At 36.8% G+C, this 20940-nt stretch overlaps 3 protein-coding genes across 6 annotated transcripts; 2 read left to right on the forward strand and 1 right to left on the reverse strand.

Moving 5' to 3' along the window:
* On the reverse strand, positions 1-2812 carry LOC104085323 (uncharacterized). Its single transcript, XM_009589325.4, has 3 exons — positions 2336-2812; positions 1355-1697; positions 1-399 (listed from the first exon to the last, which is right to left on the reverse strand). Exons 1-3 carry the CDS (start codon positions 2716-2718, stop codon positions 334-336), a joined length of 792 nt encoding a protein of 263 aa, XP_009587620.1. The 5' UTR covers positions 2719-2812; the 3' UTR covers positions 1-333.
* Positions 2813-3023: 211 nt separating this feature from the next.
* LOC104085324 (uncharacterized) lies at positions 3024-8866 on the forward strand. 2 transcript variants are annotated; one of them, XR_683818.4, is made up of 6 exons: positions 3024-3225; positions 3601-3680; positions 5521-5636; positions 5724-6602; positions 6678-6995; positions 7074-8866. XR_683818.4 is itself a non-coding variant. In XM_070175123.1 (5 exons), exons 4-5 carry the CDS (start codon positions 6459-6461, stop codon positions 6861-6863), a joined length of 330 nt encoding a protein of 109 aa, XP_070031224.1. In that variant the 5' UTR covers positions 3024-3225; positions 3601-3680; positions 5521-5636; positions 5724-6458; the 3' UTR covers positions 6864-8866. The 2 variants fall into 2 exon arrangements, 1 of the variants encoding a protein (XP_070031224.1); XM_070175123.1 differs by having other exon boundaries at positions 6678-8866.
* Positions 8867-9443: 577 nt separating this feature from the next.
* On the forward strand, positions 9444-19213 carry LOC104085325 (pentatricopeptide repeat-containing protein At2g16880). 3 transcript variants are annotated; one of them, XM_070175124.1, is made up of 2 exons: positions 9444-12085; positions 13768-19213. In XM_070175124.1, the coding sequence occupies exon 1, from the start codon at positions 9631-9633 to the stop codon at positions 11965-11967; it is 2337 nt and encodes a 778-aa protein (XP_070031225.1). In that variant the 5' UTR covers positions 9444-9630; the 3' UTR covers positions 11968-12085; positions 13768-19213. The 3 variants fall into 3 exon arrangements, with proteins under 3 accessions (XP_070031225.1, XP_009587621.1, XP_009587624.1); XM_009589326.4 differs by having other exon boundaries at positions 18663-19213; XM_009589329.4 differs by having other exon boundaries at positions 18753-19213.
* Positions 19214-20940: the final 1727 nt, after the last annotated feature.

The raw sequence follows: 20940 nt of genomic DNA on the forward strand, positions 1-20940 counted from the left end.
TGATAAAAACATGAAAAATTTATGTTGAATGATAATTTCTTTAAGTAATAGTTGGATAGGACTAAATCAAGAGTTTTACTTGAGCTGCATTTACAAATACAGACCAATTACCAGGGCATAGTGTTGTAGGCTTGTAGCCGAGTGTAAGATAAATAAATGCTACTATTTACAGCAGTTCACAGCACAAGCACAAGCAAAAGCCAGAAAGCAATGCTAGTCAGCCCTTACTTATGGTACATATGTAAGGGTGCTCTAAACAGCATGAACTGCATGACTATCCCCCCAGCCAATCATTCATTTGAAACTCGAAATGCTTTGCTTGGTGTGATTTTCCTAATCATCCAGTAGGAAAACCACCTCATTCTTCTTGATGAAGTCATGTGTTGTGTGATCAACCACCTGCACATGATGTACAATAGATCAATACATCCACAAAAGAACTGATGCATTCATTGCAAATAGCTGATATAAAACAACTATTCACCAAATGAGGTTTTATAGGCCAGCACCACCTTGACGATGTTAGTCTGTCCTCAACTTGATGGTGCCCATTCACATATTTCACAGTTTATTTTAGTGTTAAATGGCTCTTTATGACTGTTAAGCCCAGAACGAGATATCTAAGGATATTGCTGCAGCCATATAATAAACAAATGAAAGTGCCCCCTCACTAGATGTTTAAGAAGGTGATTCAAACATTTCAACACTTTACATAACAAATGGAGAGTTCAAGTCTCGCCATCATCTGTCAACCAAATATTACCTGCTTAACCCAAGAAAAAGGAGCTGGCCCCCATGGGAAGGGGAGGGCATGTTGCATACCAAAAATATAAATAAGAAAATCAATCTCTAACAACTAACAGCTTATAAATAAGACAGCTACAACATTTCAACACATGATAATGGCAGTTAGAAGATATTGTAATGTATGAATCAGAATAATGACATGAATACACACAAATTTAGTTTTCCGTCACATCCCAATAGATGTGAAATGTTGCCCAGAGAAATGGGAGGAAAAAGATGCTGAGTCTCTGACCCTCCCAGATATCAATTTTGCTTATATAAGTTTCTCATAGAGGTCCTGTGTTAGAAGTCTTCATCTGCTGGAGCATTTTCTTTTCCAAAAGTTTGGTTCACTAAAGCTTCAAACTGGTTGAATCATCACTCTTTTTATCAACAGAAGCAACTAGGCTTAAAAATTAAGAACCAAAACAATAATACTTAACGTTACCAAGAAAAGAAAGGGGGTGATTCCCTGGTTAGTCTAAAACAGAATTTCCATGATGCATGTAATCAACATGCATAAATGTGATCAATTCAACTGTAATAGTAGAAAACAGAAGATCCTTACATTAGTATTGTTCAGCTCCAGATTGTAAAAGTCCATTTTGTCATCTGTAAATAATGGCCCAGCATGCCATGTACCATGGTTCAGCTTTACAAACTTTGGACCTGAAATTCTGAAAGCCTGCACTTCACCAACAGCAGGAGGCACATAAAAGTGCCCACAACGTGACTGCACAATATCAGCACCTGCAGCGCCCTTGATATCAGCTGGATCCACAATAGATGGCTTAGCAACTCCAAGATACCAAACATTGCCTCCAATAGATCCCAGACATTGGGTCACATTGGCATGATGTGTTATCTTAGAAAATCTGAGCGACCGATCTTTCAGCTGCATAACGTAAAACCTGATAGAAAACACCACGTACACAGCTCAACTCGCTTAATCATCTCATTAACTAATCCAACAAATGATATTTGGATAAATTAAAAAAGAAAAACTATTAGCTGGTCTAGTGGTTAGAGCATAGTGCATGATGTGTGGGTTAGGGCGTTAGGCACACATCAGGGGCAGAGGCAGAGCTAGGATTTGAAGATATGATTTCAGAATTCTAGTCTTTTTAAGATTATTTGTACATTATAATAGATTTCTTTACACAAATACAGGGTTTGAACCAAAGTTACTGGGTTCGGCCGAACACCTAATAAGCATGCTAACTCCCCCTGATCAGGGGTTTGAACCACAGACAAAAGTGTGGTATTTAGTGGAGAAGGTTAAAAGAGCAGGCCCATTATCTATTAAGTTTCACATCATGCTCACTAACCCTCGGGAGTTTTTTGGTTATCAATACATACAAACAGCCAAGATTCAATTTTTGATATTCCTAGGCTACACAGTTAGGTTTTCTAATCTTATTTGTATGAAAATGAGTTCAATTGAAGCTGGTCTTACAGTAATTCGTCATAGCACCAGCAAATTTATTAAGAAGAACATCATTATTGTACAAGAAAATGTTATCTGAGATAAATAAAGAAGAATCCTGACCTGGGAATGCCACGGCTCAAGTCAAGCTGAGCATCACGAGGTCCAAATTCTTCCCCATCAGGGGACGCCTCAATTACTTGACCGAACTCTTTAAAACTCTCAGGGGTTGCTTCTATGGGTTTCAGCCTCACCACGGACGACGACGTCGCCGTGTTAACGCCGGCAGCAGATTCCATTGATACAGAAAAACAACGGTGGCTTAAGCGACGGCGAGTCGAAAACAGTTGATGAGGAGATTTTATGCGTGAATTCGCCGGAAATGAACCGGAACTTTTGTCGGCGACCGGAAAACCGGCGAGTCGGAGAGGAACAGTTGAGGCTTCTGTGACCACACTATGTGGCCTAGCGGATGGGGAATATATCAATGGCTTCAATTTCAGCATCTTTGAACATCACCCGTACATTCGGCTTTGACCGTAATTGCTCGAAAATAAATAAGAAAATAGTAGGCAAAAAGGCTTTTAACTGTACCGATTGTCACGTGGTAAAGGAGCTTTCAAAATTCACATACCAACACTTCAACTCAAGTATAAGTGAATTAACAAACATCTCCGACGTTTGAATCATAGCGTGCGCATTATAATTTCACAAACATAACAAATCTGTCACGTGTTAGGCGCGAAAACCCACTAAGCACCAATTATTTCTCATTCATTTTTTTTACCTAAAATACTCATTTTATTTTTATTTTAAGTCGTCTATCTCAATTCCCCTCTAACATTTTCAATCGTATGCTCAAATGGAGAGAACGATTGTCATATGATTTTTCGCTCATTAGATCATCTGAAGGTTGTGTTTATTTTTCTTTCAAAATCGGTCCCAAAACAAAAATCCGAGACAATCGTGTACCGTCGCTTTCTCCTCCACCAGAAACATAGAAGTCATTAAAGGTTTGATTATTGTCTTTCATGAAATTTCTGGTTGTTTTCTTGTATTTTTATTCGTTATTGAAGATGATCATGATAGAATAATGTTTTGTATGCATGCAATGGTTCTTTTGTTATTTAGGGTTTAAAATTAGGGCTTTTTGGAATAACATACTAAATTCTTATTTTTTTCTCTGGATTTTGTCGGTTCCATCGTTGATTTGGCATATAGGGTTAAAAAATTAGGACTTTTTATCATATCGAAATTTTTTGTCTCTTAAAATGATAAAGTTAGGGTTCTTTTCCCGCATTTGCTTGTTCTTTTCAAAGACGTGTTCAGACAATATTGTCTCTTTCTTTTGAATATTTTACTGATTTGGACTTATCTTATTTTCATAGGCATAGTGAGGCGGGATGGTTGTTCTTGTGAAATTACAATTTCACCATCAGGGATAACTGATAGCTGGCCCATTAATGAGGTATGAAAATGGTATAACATGGCATACTATTGTAACTGCTGACACTGATGAATTGCATGTTATTCAATTCAACAAATGGGCAAATGATATGAGGTACTTAGGTGTGGAGAAATTTGCATGTCAGGTCAATAAAAAGGGACCATCTCGATTTATTAAGTATGATGTTGATGTGTTAGAATTCTTCAAGGACTTTCATGATGGGGATTTTATTGATATTTATTTATGTCACATTTTTAATATACCATGTGTTGATATTGAATTGGATGAAATGTTAAGTAGTGGTGTGGACCCCAGTGATATCCCTATGACCAAACAACTAGCTTTAGTGATGTGCCAAAGAGGCAAACAAGTAGAGTTAATGTTAGGGCAATAAACTCACCTACCAATGATATAAATATTAGTTGTTTCACTGAGGGGAAAGGTAAAGGGAGGGCTGCTGATATAGAAGAGTCTACTGAGGATGAAGGGGTGTTCTACAACTTTCATCTAGCCATAGATTCGGATTGTGATGAATTTGAGAGTAATTCTGAGAGTGAGGATGTTGAATATGAGGGTGTTTTTGCTTAAAAGGATACATATGACTCACTTTATGATGTTGATGAGGATGTTGTTAGAGAGACAAGTAATATAGAAGCTGACATTGTTGCTGCTAGACAACAACAGTCAATAACAACAACAACCCCGTATAATTCCACTAGTGGAGTCTGGGGAGGTTAGTGTGTACGCGGGTCTTACCCCTACCCTGGGGTAGAGAGGCTATTTCCGATAGACCCTCGGCTTTCTCTCTCCAAGAACTCCCCACCTTGCTCTTGGTGTGACTCGAACTCACAGCCTCTTGGTTGGAAGTGGAGGGTGCTCACCACTAGAGCAACCCACTCTTGTCAAAAGAACTGGAAAGAGAGATCTAGTGATGTTAATGTAGATGAGCTACCTAGTGGCCCAATAGACATTGGCCCTGGATTTGAAGACATTTACAAGGAAATGACTGCTAAATATTCTAGCAAATCGGGAGGGGATGAGCAGTACCTAGACAGTTTAGATCTAGGGAGTGAGAATAGTACTAGTGATGATGTAGATGCAGATGATGAGGTGCATAACCTTCCTCCAAGAAGATACAGTAGAAAGGTCTACTTTGACCCTAACTGTAAGAAAATTATTTTTCAAGTGGGAATGGTCTTTGAAAATGTTAGACAATTTAGATCTTCTTTACAAGACTATGATGTACAAAGGAGAGTTCAGTTAAAGTTGAGACCAAATGAGAGGAATAGGATCAGGGCAACACGTTTGAACTCTAGTAGATGTAGATGACATATTTTAGGCAATTTACAGGCCACACACAAAACTTCATTGTTAACACATTCATGCTTCCTAGTCACAAGAAACAAGCTTCCTAACACAACTTGGATAGTTAAACATTACAAATATAAGATCATAAATCAGTATGATATAAAGCTCAAAAAGTTGCAAGAGTTGATAAGGATTAAGTATGGTGTGTATGTAGGAAAAATAATATATACCAGGGCTAGACAGAAGGTAACAGGTAAGTATTTAGGTAATTACAAAATGGAGTTTGCTAGGGTTTATGATTATGCTGACATGATAAGAATTACTAACCCAGACAACACTATTATGGTGAGGATTTTAAAAGAAATAGAACCTGGTAAAGAGGTCTTTGTGAGGATATACATGTGTTTACATGATTTGAAAATAGGTTGGTTAGAAGGGTGTAAAAATGTAATTAGATTTGATGGTGCATTTCTAAAGGGAGTGTGTAAAGGTGAGCTATTGTCATATATTGCTAAGGATGGTAATAACTAGATGTACCCTGTTGTTTGGGCAGTGGTTGAGAAAGAGACCAAGAACAATTGGTCTTGGTTTTTTAGGTGTCTAATGGAGGACTTGAAACTGACAGAATTTGAAGGTGAAGGACTAACAATTATGTCTGATATGCATAAGGTATGTGTATTATTTTAATTTTATTTTTTACTTTAATATTTAAGATTGCATTGGATGAACTCTAATAGTGTATTTTTGTTGTTCAAGTTGTATCTGAATTGATGCCAAATGCTGAGCATAGAATATGTGCAAGGCACATATGGAGCAACTGGAAGAAAATCTGGAGTGGTGAAGAAAGAAGGAAGAAGTTCTGGGGTTGTGCAAGAGTTTAATTTGAAGCATTTCTGAAGGTTAAACTAGATGAGTTGGCAAAATTGGATGGGAATAAGATAATAGAAGACTTGCTTAGATATCCCAAACAGTTATGGTGCACGACCTTTTTTCAAGAACAACATGTGTGAGACCTTCAACAGTTGGATACTTACTTCTAGGCACAAGTCAATCATAACCATGTTGGAAGAGATCAGAGTGAAGGTAATTGAGAGGGTGACTAATATGAGAGAATTTTCTACAAAGTGAAATTCTGATATATCTCCTATGGCAATGAGGTACATTGAAGAGCAATCTATAAGAGCCACCAAACATGAATATAAATGAAATGGGGACACTGGATTTGAGATCCAAGATGGAATTTACAAACACATAGTTAATTTTGTAAAGAAAGAGTGTACATGTAGAATGTGGCAACTGAAAGGCATACCCTGCTCCCATACACTTTGTGCAATTTTTTTTAAAAGGTATGACACTGCTGACTATGTTGAGCATTGGTATAAGAAGAAAACATACCTCAAGGCATTCAATTGTTACATTCAACTTATGACTAATATGGAGATGTGGCCTCCAACTTAAAACCCCAAAGTTGAGCCTCATGCAATTATTAAGATGCCTGGTGGACCTAAGAAATATAGAAAGAAGGCTCCAGATGAACCTACAAAGAAATATGGTAAGAGATTAAGGAAGGGGACACCAATGACGTGTTCTAATTGCAAGACAGTATTGCATAACAAGAAAGGTTGTGCAATCCTGGTAAGAATCAAATGCTTCTTATACTTTAAGTGTTTTTTAGTCTTTTGCTGAATTTTTATATTCTGGGTGTTTTAGAAAGGTCAAAGTTCACTTGCTGGTGCTGGGAGTAATACTGCAAATGCACGTGCTACAACAACTGCATCAGGAGGTCATTATGGTACTACTGGTGGTGGTGGATCTGCATCACAACAATCTACTACTATTACAACAGCTAGATCCGCAACAAAAAAAAATTATGGAACTACTGCTGATAGTGGATGAGGAACACAACAATCTGGAACTAAAGAAGAAAGATCAAGGACTCCTCAACAAATTCTTAGAACTTTAGGTGAAAGGCCTAGGACTACTGGATTTGGAATACTGTTTGGTGAATCAGGGACAATCATAGAGAGGGTAAGTATGTGCAATTCTCTCCAATTGTTGTGTCTAATTACTATACTAAGTTCTAATTATATTTCTATTTGGATGTAGTTTGAGTTAAGGGACAGAGTCACACATGATCTTAGGCAACTAATTGATGCTAGCCAGATCAATATTGATCTTAGATATAAAGCACCTAGACTAAGGTGGAAAGGAACAAATGCACTAACACAAAGGCAGCTTCAACAACGGGCTAGAAGGAGACAAACTTAGGCAACCCTAAGCCAATCTGAAACTCTTTCTTCAACTCAACCAAGCCTGAGTCAATCGCAGTCCAACTTTAACCTGTCTCAACCACAATGATTTGAAGAAATATTTCTTTTTGTGAAAGTTTAAGTTTGTTAGTATCAAAACTTATTTGTAGGTTATTTTATGGAAGATTTGGTTTGAAATATTCAGAACTTAGTTGTAAACTCGTTTATGCTAGTATGCAGATTTGATGGCCTACTAGTGACAATCCAAATGGTTGTTTTTAACTTGTCTAATATATGTTCAGATGTCAATGCCAAGCATAACTATTCATTGCAGCAAAATACTTCATATACTTGACATTGTCATTGTTTGTTAAGAATAAATATACAATACAAAGGTTTTAAATTAAGAATAACACTACAAAGAGCAGTGCATCAACAACAAATACAATTACATATTATTTTCCCATGTTCCTTCGCTGCTCATTGACGCGAATTCTTGATAGCAATCCTGAAATTACTAGTTTGTAATGATCTGGAAGAGGTGGGTCAACCCACCTGAAAAAATTACAGCAACCAATTATACCATAATTTGAGCATCATAAGAACCTTCTACCCGGATTGGTGGGCTTCCAGGTTATACACACAACTACGTCAACTTTGCAATGACAAACTATACAACTTTCCATTACATTCTTGGCCTGAAGAATAAAATATCCACCTAGAGAAGAAATAATTTGACTTGAATCTGTAAACAATTTGAAGAGAATAAGAGATTTAGAGCTTGTGTAAGTCAAAAATGGAGGTTGTAGGCCAAAAGAGGAAGAAGAAGCCCTCTAAATAGATGGGCCCTTGGGTTTATTACCGTTGGCCATTAAAAAAAATCACATTCACGCTCCTGCCAGGCGTGACTTACATGCACAACAGCTGACTAGGAATAACTGATGCCAAATAGATTGATTCAACTGTTAGAGGTGTTTATTAGTTCACTTATGCTCAAGTTGAAGTGTTCATATGAAAATTTTGAAAGTTCATTTACCGGCATGACAATCGGGTACAAGTTTAAGTGGCCAAGAGGCCATTTTGCCAAAAAAATAATAAGACGATTATTTCTTCTTTATTTTTAAAGGATGAAAATTATAAAAATAAAAATTGAGGACTACCAATATTTTTTCTTTTTATAAAGGTACACAAATTAAATAAGCATGATTTTTTTTCCTGACTAAACACATCAATGACTTTACGATCAAAGTTTGACTCTTATCATATCATCATATCATATCATATCATATACTATTATAAGTGTGAAGTTTAAAGTACAAAATTAAAAGACCAAAAAATTCAATAAAAATAAATTAACCTTTTTGCCCTTCATTTTGAACACCTCTTAATTTTTGTACCAAAAGGTAAAAATATCTCATACTATTCTATGATAACATAAAATAAATTTAGCAAAAATAAGAGAAATATAAATCATACGAGTGGAAAGATATCAAATACCTTGTGGCTTACTACTGAAGATCGCTAGAACACCTAGTGGCTTGCTATTCAAGACGTTTGAACTAGTTTAGTTTCAATACGAGTCGTATAATAAGTTTGGAAGTTGGGACTCTAGGTATTAATTACTTGGTTAGTTGTATCCATTTTCATAATCCCACGGCTGAAGAAAAAAAAACTTAATACTTTGTTAATTCTAAATTTAGTATATAAAATATATATTTTTTATATAAATTTATTCGGTACAGTTCGATATTTTTTTGGTTTATTTTATAAAATTAAAAACCTACCATATTATTCGGTATGACTATAAATTTATATAAAAATTGACAATTTTGTTAAAATAAGCCTACTAATCGGTTCAATACGGTTCAGTTCAGTTGGTTTAGTCGGTTTTTAAAGATACATCGACACCCGTAAGCATATATATATATATAAGCTTTTTTTAATAAATATTTTACCATATACCTAACGGCTGTTAAGGTCTCAAAAAAAAGAAAAAGAAAAAGGGAAAAGGAAAAGGAAAACGAAACAACAACAACAACCAAGTATAATCCCATTAGTGGGGTTTTGGATAGTTTGTACGCAGACCTTACCCCTACCGTGGGGTAGAGAGGCTGTTTCTGATAGACGCTCAGCTCCCTTCCTCCAACAACTAAACACTTTGCTCTTGGGTGACTCGAACTCATGACCTCTTGATTAGAAGTGGAGTGTGCTCGCCAACATAAAAAGAGCCAAAAAAGTTTTACAAATTTTAATTATATTTTGTTCCTGCACAAAAGTAAGACAAAATAAAATATACTAGTTCTGTAAATGCGATGGAAGCCTAAAGCAAAACAAGAAGACAACTTCGGTCAGCTACTGAAACCTCAGTATAAACCCCTTGTTTCTCTCTGTAAAACCCCAAAAATCAAACACCAATGAGTTCCCCAACTCCAGGATATTCTCCATTGAATCCTTCTCAACTAATCCAAACAATCACCACTCTTCTCTCTTCCTCCAAATCCCTCCCCAAATCCACTCTCAAATCCTACCTCCCTCACCTCACCCTTCCCATTATCCACTCCATTCTCTCCTCCCCTACCCTCTCTTCTCACCCCACCACCCTCTTCTCCTTCTTCCAATGGTCTCAATCCCACATACCCTCTCTCTCCACCCACCCCCTCCCTTTTCCTGCCCTCCCCTCTCTCTTATCTTCCCTCTTATCCCATCGCAAATTCAAGATTGCCAAATCCCTTCTCCTTAACTTTATCCCTTCTGATCACCCCCAACACCTTCTCCACCGTCACCTCCTTCACCCCATTTCCTCTTTCCCTCAACCCTCAAGGGATTTGTTGGATACTGCTATTGGTTCTTATTGCCAGTGTGAACAACCCCATCTTGCTCTTCAGATTTTCAAGAAAATGAAACGCCTTCGAATGTGCCCGAATTCGCTGACTTTTAATACTTTGATTAATGCATTGGTAAAGTACCCTTCTACTCACTCTGTTGATTTATGTAATGAGCTGTTCAATGATGTGCTTAAGCTTGGTTTGGCTCCGAATACAAATACTTTCAATATTTTGATTAGAGGGTATTGTTTAGTTTACAAGTTTAAGGATGCTAATGGCTTGTTGAATAGAATGAGTGAGTTTGGTTGCGTGCCGGATAATGTGAGTTATAATACTTTATTGGATGGACTGTGCAAGAAAGGTAGGTTGAATGATGTTAGGGATTTGTTGTTGGATATGAAGGGTAAAGGTCTCGTGCCAAACAGGAATACGTATAATATTTTGGTACATGGTTATTGTAAAATGGGGTGGTTGAAGGACGCTGCTCAGGTCGTCGAGCTGATGACGCAGAACAATACGTTGCCTGATCTTTGGACTTATAATATGTTGATTGATGGTCTGTGTAATGAAGGAAGGATCGATGATGCCTTTAAGCTTCGGGATGAGATGGTCGGGTTGAAATTGTTGCCTGATGTGAAAACTTATAACACCCTGATTAACGGGTGTCTTGATAATAAGAGAAGTTCAGAGGCCTTTGATCTGCTTGAAGTAATGAATAAGAAAGGGATCAAATGTGATGAATCTACTCATAATACATTGATTAAATGGTATTGCAAAGAAGGGAAGGTAGAAAAAGCTAGAGAGGTGATTCAACAAATGGAGGAAGGTGGTTTATGTCCAGATTGTGTTTCCTACAATACTTTGATAAGTGCATACTGTAAAGCAGGAAATCTACCAGAGGTTTTGAGGATAATGAAAAGAATGGGTGAAAAAGGTTTGAAAATGGATAATTTTTCTCTCAATACAATGCTTCATACTCTTTGTCAAGAAAGGAAACTTGATGAGGCCTACGAGTTGCTCTCTGTTGCTCATACCAGGGGCTATCTTGTCGATGCGGTAAGTTATGGCACTCTTATTGCTGGGTACTTTAGGTGTGGAAATATGGAAAAAGCTCTTAAGCTTTGGGATGAGATGAAAGAGAGAGAGGTAATTCCCACTATTATCACATACAACATCATAATTGGAGGGCTCTGTAAATCAGGTAAAACTCAGCTGGCAATCGCTAAACTCAACGAACTTTTAGAGAAGGGCATAGTGCCTAATGAAATAACATACAATACTATTATTCATGGATACTGTTGGGAGGGGAACATTGAGAAAGCATTTCAATTTCACAACAAAATGGTGGAGAATTCTTTTAAGCCTGATGTATATACATGCAACATTCTTCTTCGGGGACTTTGTAGGGAAGGTATGCTTGAAAAAGCCATTAAGCTATTTAATACGTGGATTGATAAAGGGAAGACCATTGATGTAGTAACTTATAACACCTTGATTACGGCTCTTTGTAAAGATCAAAGACTTGAGGATGCTCTAGGCCTTGTTGCTGAAATGGAAGAGAAAAATGTCCAACGTGATAAGTACACATATAATGCTATTATTGGTGCACTTACTGGTGCTGGAAGGCTTAAGGAAGCAGAAGAATTTTTGTCAAATATGACAGAGAGAGAAAGACCATCTGAACAGCAGCCGCAAATGGATAACAGGGAACATGAACTCACAGCTGAATCTTCACATGAACTAGATCCAAGTTCAATTGCTTATTCACAGCAGATTGATGAGCTTTGTGCAGAGGGAAGATATAAAGATGCGATGCTTATCTATACAGAACTTACTCAGAGAGGTATTGCTCTACAGAAGTCTACTTATTTCACTCTGATAAAAGGACTGATCAAGAGGAGAAAAAGTGTATCAAAGACAGGTTGATAATGACACCAAACGTGTAAATTCTTGCTGTCATGCCCCTTGGCTCTGGCTAAGAATGATGACTTCAGTATCCATCACATACAATCATGCCCGCTATGCAACGCTGCAACGATCCTAGGTAAAAATATGTTCTTTTTCCTTGAGCACAGAGCAGATGAACTTTTCTCTTACACTTCCGTTTTTTGACTAGTTCGTGAGTAACTTAGTTGATTAAAATATTTTCTTGCTCTTGCAATGACATCCTTTTTCCTATTCGTAAAATGTGATCAGGAAGAAACAGGATGATAAACTCACTTAATTAGAGTTCATGAGTAAAATGTTTTATTAGGAGATGTGTTAGTGCAATTTGAGCTGCGATGCTGCAAAATTGGATTGGGGTCGTGTAACTCCGTAGGTTATAATGGGTTCTGGATGTGCAATTGACCTAACCTGCGTTCCAGTGCAAAGAGATCTTTGAAAGAAAGTTAGCATATGTACTGATAACTCTAACTAAAATACCATTCGGTGAAATTCCACTAAATTTGGGTCTTCATATGAATGTAGTGTCCCTGGCCTAATAATACGAATTTGACAACTGCTATGCATTGGGAAAACCCCTCTAAGATAAAGGCTAGTAGGCTTTGTAGACATCTTATGCGACATGATTCCCAGAATGCAGGATATCATGATATCTATTGTCCTTTCTTTTTTGGTTTCTTTCTTTTGGGTTACCGTGTAACATACAAGATCACCTTGGAAATCATAGCAGAAACATTAATTGCACGACATCTTGCTAGCTTTTCTGATCAAAGAATTCTCTGAATACAATGAATAGCCATGTGGCAAATAAAGCTTTTGGAGCATATAATCATAGTCAAGCTCAGGATGCAAACGACTAAATTCCCATGTGTAAATGATCTCCTAAATTGAACACTAAAATTTGACTTATCCATGGGAAGAAAAAGGAACAAATAAGTTGGGGTAGGTTGGAAAACCATTTGTGGCTCAGGCTGCTTAGCGGTTTCCTACAGGGGATGAGTATATTGTATAACTTAGATAATCTAACTTCGAAATATCTGCTTGATGTGGTATGAGAATCAAAATAACACACAACAACCAACACTAGATAGAAAATAGGGAGACGAGATAGAAGTTACTAGAGATAGAAGCTAGAAAGGATTTAATCATTGGAAGCAAAAATTAAGCTTTCAATTATATGATTGTAGTCCAAGGGAGAAGGGAAATTGAACTCATACAAGGGAATACTTACCCAAGTATTCAAGAGGGTTCTATGGAGATATAAGAGGGTCTTCAGCTCACAAAGCAGCCTAAACATCAATGTTCATCCAAAAACTAACTAATGAACTAAACCCTAATTACTGTTTATAGTAGTAGATAAATCAACCTAAGTAGTTACTATAATACCCTTAAGCTAAAAGCGAGGAAATCAAGGAAATTTGCTTTGCCTAGCTAATTGGCCGCTTGGCCATTTAAATGTAGCCACCCCCTTTGCTTAAAATCTCCACTTTAGTATGTTGTAGACCTTCTATGTTTCTTTCATTGATCTTGTAAAGTCTTCAAAGCACTTTTCGTCTAGTTGAAAGGTCTTCAGGTCCATGATTGGCTAACCTGTATCCCATCACTGCCAATTCCTCAAATGTTCAATGCATCTTAGCTTGTTTCAGTTAAAATTGGTGTGGAAAATGCAGAGCTTACCAAGGGCCTTAAACAAGTAAATACATGAGGAAATTCTTGCTGTTACTCGTGTAGTGATAGTGACAAAACACTGAGTCCGGATGGTCTTTCTATGTATTTCTACAGGCACTGTTTGTCGACCATTAAAGATAACTTGATGCAGGCTATAAACCATTTCCATAATCCGGAGCATTTTGAGAGAAGCTTAAATCCCTCCTATATTGCTCCCATTCCAAAGAAGAGCGGTACAAATGAACCTAAGGACTATAGACCTATCAGTCTGATAGGCAGTTTCTACTAGATTATACTCAAAGCTCTTGCATACAGATTATTTTTGCTACGTAAGCTGATCAGCACCTCCCAGACGGCTTTCCGTAGTGATAGAAATATCACTGATGTAGCTTTGATCGTGAATGTTGCTTGGACTCAAGAAGGAAAACCAAGAACCTGGAATTCTTTGCAATTTGAACATCGAGAAGGCTTTTGATCATGCCAATTAGAGGTTTTTGCTAGATTAATTGAGACAAATGGGCTTCAGTCTCAATTAGGGCTGGCAAACGGGAGAGTTGGGTTGGATATGGGCGGGTCAAAAACGGATTAGGTAAAAACAAATAAAATATCCGACCGGCCCACATTTAATACGAATAAAAAATGGGTTAACCGTTGCTTCTTACCCAAGACTCTATATATGACTACAACCTTATCTTGCTTCTATATAGTTCTCTTAACTCCATCAAAGTGAGGCTTCGTGGATATACACTATATCGTCTTCGTATTATAGATATTATACCTTAGCTTCCTTTTTTTTTAAACTTGGAATTGAGGCAAAAATTTAAATTCCTAATTTGATAGCAGATTCAACTTATGTTTTCCACAACATTTTGAGATTAATATTCTGGAAAACATAACAATGAGAGGTTATGTCACAAATTTTCCAATTGAAGAACCTCTGGAAAATTTTAAAATGATTTATTGAGTTATGACTTAAAAGTCCACAAACCAAGTTCTTGTTTATACTTTATTTGAACTAAATAGCCATTATGTTTCCATATCATTAGAATATTAAAGGAATCCTCTTTGTTTAACAAATGTAATAACCTACTGTGGTAATTATATGTATTAGTGAGATTGCCTAATCAATGATTTGTAGGTAGGGTGGGTATGGTATGGTGGGTGGTGTTTGGGGTGAGGCTTGGGTGGTTGGTGGGGATGGGGGGACGTAGCATTGGATAGTTTCAGAAAATGATTGGAGGGTGCTGGTGATGATGATCCATTCTTGACCCATGGTTATCCATTTTCTAAAGCGGTTAATATGGATATGATCCATATTTTATCCATTTAAATAAATCAATTATACGACCCATTTTTAAGCGAATAATATGGGCAAATACTTGAAAAGTTTATCCATTTTGCCAGCTCTAGTCTCAATGGATAAGTTGGATCAGCTTTTTTATTTCGTCTGTGAAGCTCTCGGTGCTCATAAATGGTACACCTCATGGTTGCACCTCATGGTATCTTCTCTAGTCAAATAGGATTGAGACCATAAAACCCTCTCTCTTATTCTCTTTGTTCTGGTCATGAAGGGACTTAGTAATGGTGGAAACATGTATAAACAGCGTAAACAAATAGCTAGATCACTTGCACGTAATATAGACAACACATAATCACAAATTTTAATCGAACATAAAATCGATTCTTATCTCTTGAAGCGTGACCGCGATCGAGAAAAGAGCCTTCAAGTGAGAGCAAACATCCTTCACGAGATCATCCTCCAGTTCCACAGTCTTCTGCTGTGTGACCCACATAATACCCGAAATTGGCAAAACTCGTGTGGGCGAGTTTCTCCTAGGAGAATCGTATAGTAAAAACCATAGCCTCCTTATGGAATAAGACCCCTTTATATAGCCACATGTTTTAGGGTTTAAAATCTTTTCTTAAACCTGTTGGGTCTTCCTTTTCCACCAAGAAATAGAATTCCATTTAATTCCTAATTATTAAGGCACATTAGGGACCACAATATTTAATTAACGAGGCTTCCTATTATAGACTTAATTCGAAATATCCGAATTAATACTACTATAATAAATTACGAATTATTCCACTAAAAATTCATAACTGCACTCCTCAGTTCAATTTCGAAATTCTTCCATTAAACCTTATTTAACTCCTCATGTTAAGATTCAGATACTAATCAAATAAATTAAACTACCGACGATTTAAATTATTGTCTATCCCGTTTGCTTTGCATCTACTTTCTCATTTCCATGATGTTATTTTTCCTATGATTTCTATTGGTGATACTGATATTGTCTCTTTTCGTCTTCTTGAGCCGAGGGTCTTTCGGAAACAGCCTCTCTACTCCCTCGGGTTAGGGTTAAGGTCTGTGTACACACTACCCTCCCCAGATCCCACTAGTGGGATTTCACTGGAACGTTGTTGTTGTTGTACTGACGATTTAATTTATTGATTATTTCCTTTAGACTTTTGCTTAACTTATTTCATGTGACGGATACAAAATCTACCTGCAGGGTTTACACATGTAAACTTATAAGCTTTCATAAAGGTGTATAATCAATCTCTAGACCGAAACATGGATTCCATCAACTATCTATTATTTTGCCAATGTATATCATCATTGTCCAATTTACCGAGCATATTGACCTACGAAAAGATCTCGCCTTGTAATAAATCAAAACAATAATAATATACACAATTAATAATTATATCAAGATTAAGAGTATAAGTATATTTAATGGCTAGAGAATTTATTTTATTAAGTCAGTATAAAATATTTATTTCTACTTGGTCCGTTCAATACATACAAAATATACTAGCACAAGAAGTTGGAATTAAACCATTCCCATAATCAAGATAAATTATATTTAATCTTGTGCTACAATCATTCTTGATGGTTTGTTCAATTCCATCATTAGATTGTGAAGTCAAGCTTTATACTTATAAGAACCGATGATTTAATCTTCCGTGTATAAGTTGAACTCTATACACTATCATCTACTATATAAGTAATGGACACGGATGAATATGTGATCTATTTAAAACTTTATTAAAATTGAATAAACAATTGTTCTATAATAAATACTATATCCAAACCAAACTCATTGTTAATAGTATATATCCCAACAAGTAATCTACTTGGTTGCTTTATCTTCACTGTTCCTTGAGCCGAGGGTCTATCGGAAACAACCTCTCTATCTCTATGAGGTAGGTGTAAGGTTTGCGTACACACTACCCTCCCCAGACCTCATTTATGGGATCAAACTGGGTTTGTTGTTGTTGTATCCCAACAAGTAAGCGTATACAGCTTGGTTCAAGCAATGGATTTCCTGCTTCTCTGCAAATTTCAGGGGTTTAATAGATTTGAACATCTCTAATGTATTGTAAGCTGATGACACCTTGACCTTGATTTTTCATGAAGCCAAAGAATGACTTTTGCTCTTAAGGATGATCCTAACAATTTGAAGGCAGTCTCCGGGCTTCATATAAATTATGCAAAAAGCTCCATCTTTCCTGTCAACAATTTTCCTGATATCCACTAACTTGTGGAATTTTGTAATGCAACATTGGCTCACTTCCCAGAAATTACCTAAGACTTCCTTTGGAGGAAAAACACAAATCAGTTGCCATTAAAAATAAGGTTCTTGAAAAGTACCTCGGACTTCCCACTTACGCTATTCACTGTTTCCTGGCCCTGCTTCTATTTTAAAGCGCATGGAGAAATTAAGAGGGACTTTCATTGCCAAGGGAAAAACAGTTCAAGTCCTTTTCTCTTGTAAAGCGGAGCAGTGTTACCACAGACAAGCAAAAAGGAGGTCTTGGCATTAAAAACCTTAAAGTGTCACAATGAAAGTCTATTCGCAAAATGGAATGGAGATTTAATGAGGAAGAAAATGCACTTTGGAGAGGATTCTAGTTGATAAACACACACCGGATTGTCGCTAGCACACCAGAGTTTCAAATGCTCCTTGTGGCATTGGAGTTGGAAGCATATAATTATGTTGTGATATTCGCGAAGCAAATGTTGACTTAATGGTAAGTTGTGGTAGAAAGATTAGATTTTGGGAACTCTTGATTGGACATACACCTCTGAAAAACTTTCTTCATGACATCTACAACATTTCTTCTCTTCATGATGCTGCGATTGTCGATTTTTTCGATGCCCAGGGATGGAATCTTTTCCTAAGAAGAATCTTAAATGACTGAAAAATCGAATGAACGTGTTCTCTTTTCAAGCTTTTTAGCTCTACTGTGGACCAGCATAAGGTTGATTCTATTAAATGGAAAGGTGGTGAAAAAATATTAGATGGAAATCTTCTCTGTTTGGTGTGTTGCTACTGTCTATTGACTTGTCGCAACGTGAAATTTTTGCCTTGGAGGAAGAGTTGGTACACAAAGCACCTTTACAGCTCTTTTGCTTCTCTTGGCTAGTGGCCAAGGAAGCATGTCTCACCCGGTCTAATCTCCGGAAAAGAGGAATACAGCTTTGTAACGGATGTCTTCTTAGCACTGAACGATCACTTATCCGACATGGAGAATGTCATTGCAATTTTCGGCAAGAACTGAACAATGTCCCCTTCTAGATTGTTTAGCCAACTGGAACAGAGTTGGACTAAAAAAAAAGGCACTTAAGATTTGGAATACCATAACCTTTAGTCATTTGGTAGACAATTTGGATTGAAAGAAACAACAGATGTTTTGAAAGCAAACGGTAAATAGCCTTAAATACAAATATATATTTTTGCTAGCTTTTTGGTGCAACATGGTCTATGTAAATGATGTAGATTCCATGTTTAATGCGTCCGAGGAGTTGCACAATTGTTTTTGTTCATTACCAACTTCTTTGCCTGTTAATCGTGCTTTCCCCGCTTCGAGCTGACAATTAGCATTTTCGGGTTTGATAACACTATACAATATGATCTGCATGTTTTCATCCATAAAAGGCTACTCAGAATCATATCTAAATTATTTATTCTTTTTCTGCTTCTTGTACCTTTCCCGATCAGATTGGCATTTGACTGTACTATGATCCTATTACCCGCAGTTCTCTTTTCGAACTTTGATCACCAATGTTGACTTTTCTTCATGTTTGGAAGCTTTTAATGGATTATGGGGTAGCAAATTGGAGGATGTTGCATGGCTAAAAGATGAAGTCTTGTTGATACAATTCTGACAAGCTCTTTTTAGAAGGAAAAAAAGAACCACCTTCCTGATATAACTTTGAGGATGCAAATGGTGGTTTATCTCAATTCCAGTGGATCAGAGGAATGTTTAAGTCTACAGAAGTTGTGATAGAGGAAATGATAGAATAGCAGCAGCAGTCTTGGAAAAGGTTTAAATTCGATGTTACTGATCTATTATCTAAGAGCTCGACCATATAAAGGTTATAGACATCATTCTTGTCAAGCCACATGAAGTACTGTAAATTAAATGTGTTCTAGCCCAATTGGTATGAGTCTTTAAATAAACATGTAATACTCTTTTGCTCAATGTAACATTTTTAAGGAGAGACATGCTTTTGTTTCTCCGGCATTTATAGGAAGTTATTGAAATCTCATCTTGAAAGTGGCACTCCTGTTCCAAGTTGTAGGCGATCGGAATTTTCTTGTCCAGACGAGTTCCATGATAACTACTGCTTGATCCTAAGTTCCAAATTATGGTAAAATTGATGTAGGTATCTTGCTAAAGATAACTTTTTAGTGCTTGTCAAAATGCACATTCTGATAAAGAGTTGAAGTTATTATGGATAATATTAAAGGAAATCATAGTTTGGAAACTTTTTGACAAGATGGGTTATTCTGGTGGTAAGCGCCCTCCACTTCCAACCAAGAGGTTGTGAGTTCGAGTCACTCCAAGAGTAAGGTAGGAGTTCTTGGATGGAAGGATGCCGAGGGTCTATTGGAAACAGCCTCTCTATCCCAGGGTATGGGTAATGTCTGCGTACACACTACCCTCCCCAGACTCCACTAGTGGGATTATACTGGGTTGTTGTTGTTGTTGTATTAAAGGAAATCATAATTTGGAGGGTTAAGTCATCTTATTATGCTTCTAAAATGTGTCTAAGATTGCCTTGTCACTTATTAATTTGATCTTCAAAGATTGAAAGTAGAAACCAATACAACTAGGCTTGAGATCCCAAATACACGAAACAAAACCAGTAAAGGTTAAAGACTAATTAGTTTTGGGTGGTTTCTGTTGTTAGAAGAATACGTTTGTAAAACAGTGGGGATTGATATATACTCCTCTGATTCCTTTGTCAATTGCAGGAAGATAGTATAGTTTCTTTCATCTTCACAACCAGTCTCCTCCTTAACAGAAAACCTTGTTGTACCCATTTTATGTTGGTCTGGATCAGAGGTGGAGCTAGAATTTCAACCTTACGAGTTTTGGATTTTAGAACAATGACTTCAGTATTAATAATTGGATTCTAAGTTTAATGTTTGTACATATTTAATGAAATTTTTAACAAAAATATACCGTTTGAACAAAAGTTACTGGGTTCGTGCGAACCTAGCAACTAGCTTCGCCCCTGGCCTGAACAGGGGAATTGTGAGAGAAACTTCCTTTCTCTACCTATTTCTAATTCTAAATTCATGTTTGGCTAGTCAAGATTACAGAATTTGCACTTGAGCTGAAAAGACGTGAAATGAGAAAGCTACTTGTTAATTTTACTTCCAAGCAAGTTCATGGAAATGCCAAAATTTATATAGGATTTTTGGTGGAATTATTCCAAAACTTAGTTCCCATCAAAATGTTGAAAGCAGTATGAAACTGATAGTTCTCTATTACTTTTGATGTCATAGCCAATATCTTCATGTATGTAATCACTACTTGGTTAACGCAGAACACCATGATTTGTTGGTCATAATTTCCACGTAAATATTACTCTAAAAGTACAATGAAGAGGAAATGTACGAGGAGAGGAGGTAGTAGGTAACCTAAGGAAGTCGAGATCCGAGCAAACTGGTTGAGACATCACGGTTATAGAAAAAATAATGTATGAGGATGATCAATCTAATTGACTAGATTCCTTCGTTGAGCTCGGAGGTTTTGGAGTGGGTTTGTGAGGCAAAATTGAAGTATGATGTGTTACACTAATTAGCTGTTGCATCTATCGAGCATGCGTGATAACAATACAACCGCTTCTTTTTTGAAAAATAATGGTGTCTAGATCAACTTGAGCACACTTTAACTATTCCGTAAAATACATGTTATTTCTCACGAGCCAACACAAGTATCGGTTAACTTAATGCTTGAACAAGTTATAATCTATTTCTAAACTTT

The sequence above is a fragment of the Nicotiana tomentosiformis genome, chromosome 5, assembly GCF_000390325.3.
Source record: "Nicotiana tomentosiformis chromosome 5, ASM39032v3, whole genome shotgun sequence".
Classification (NCBI taxonomy): domain Eukaryota; kingdom Viridiplantae; phylum Streptophyta; class Magnoliopsida; order Solanales; family Solanaceae; genus Nicotiana; species Nicotiana tomentosiformis.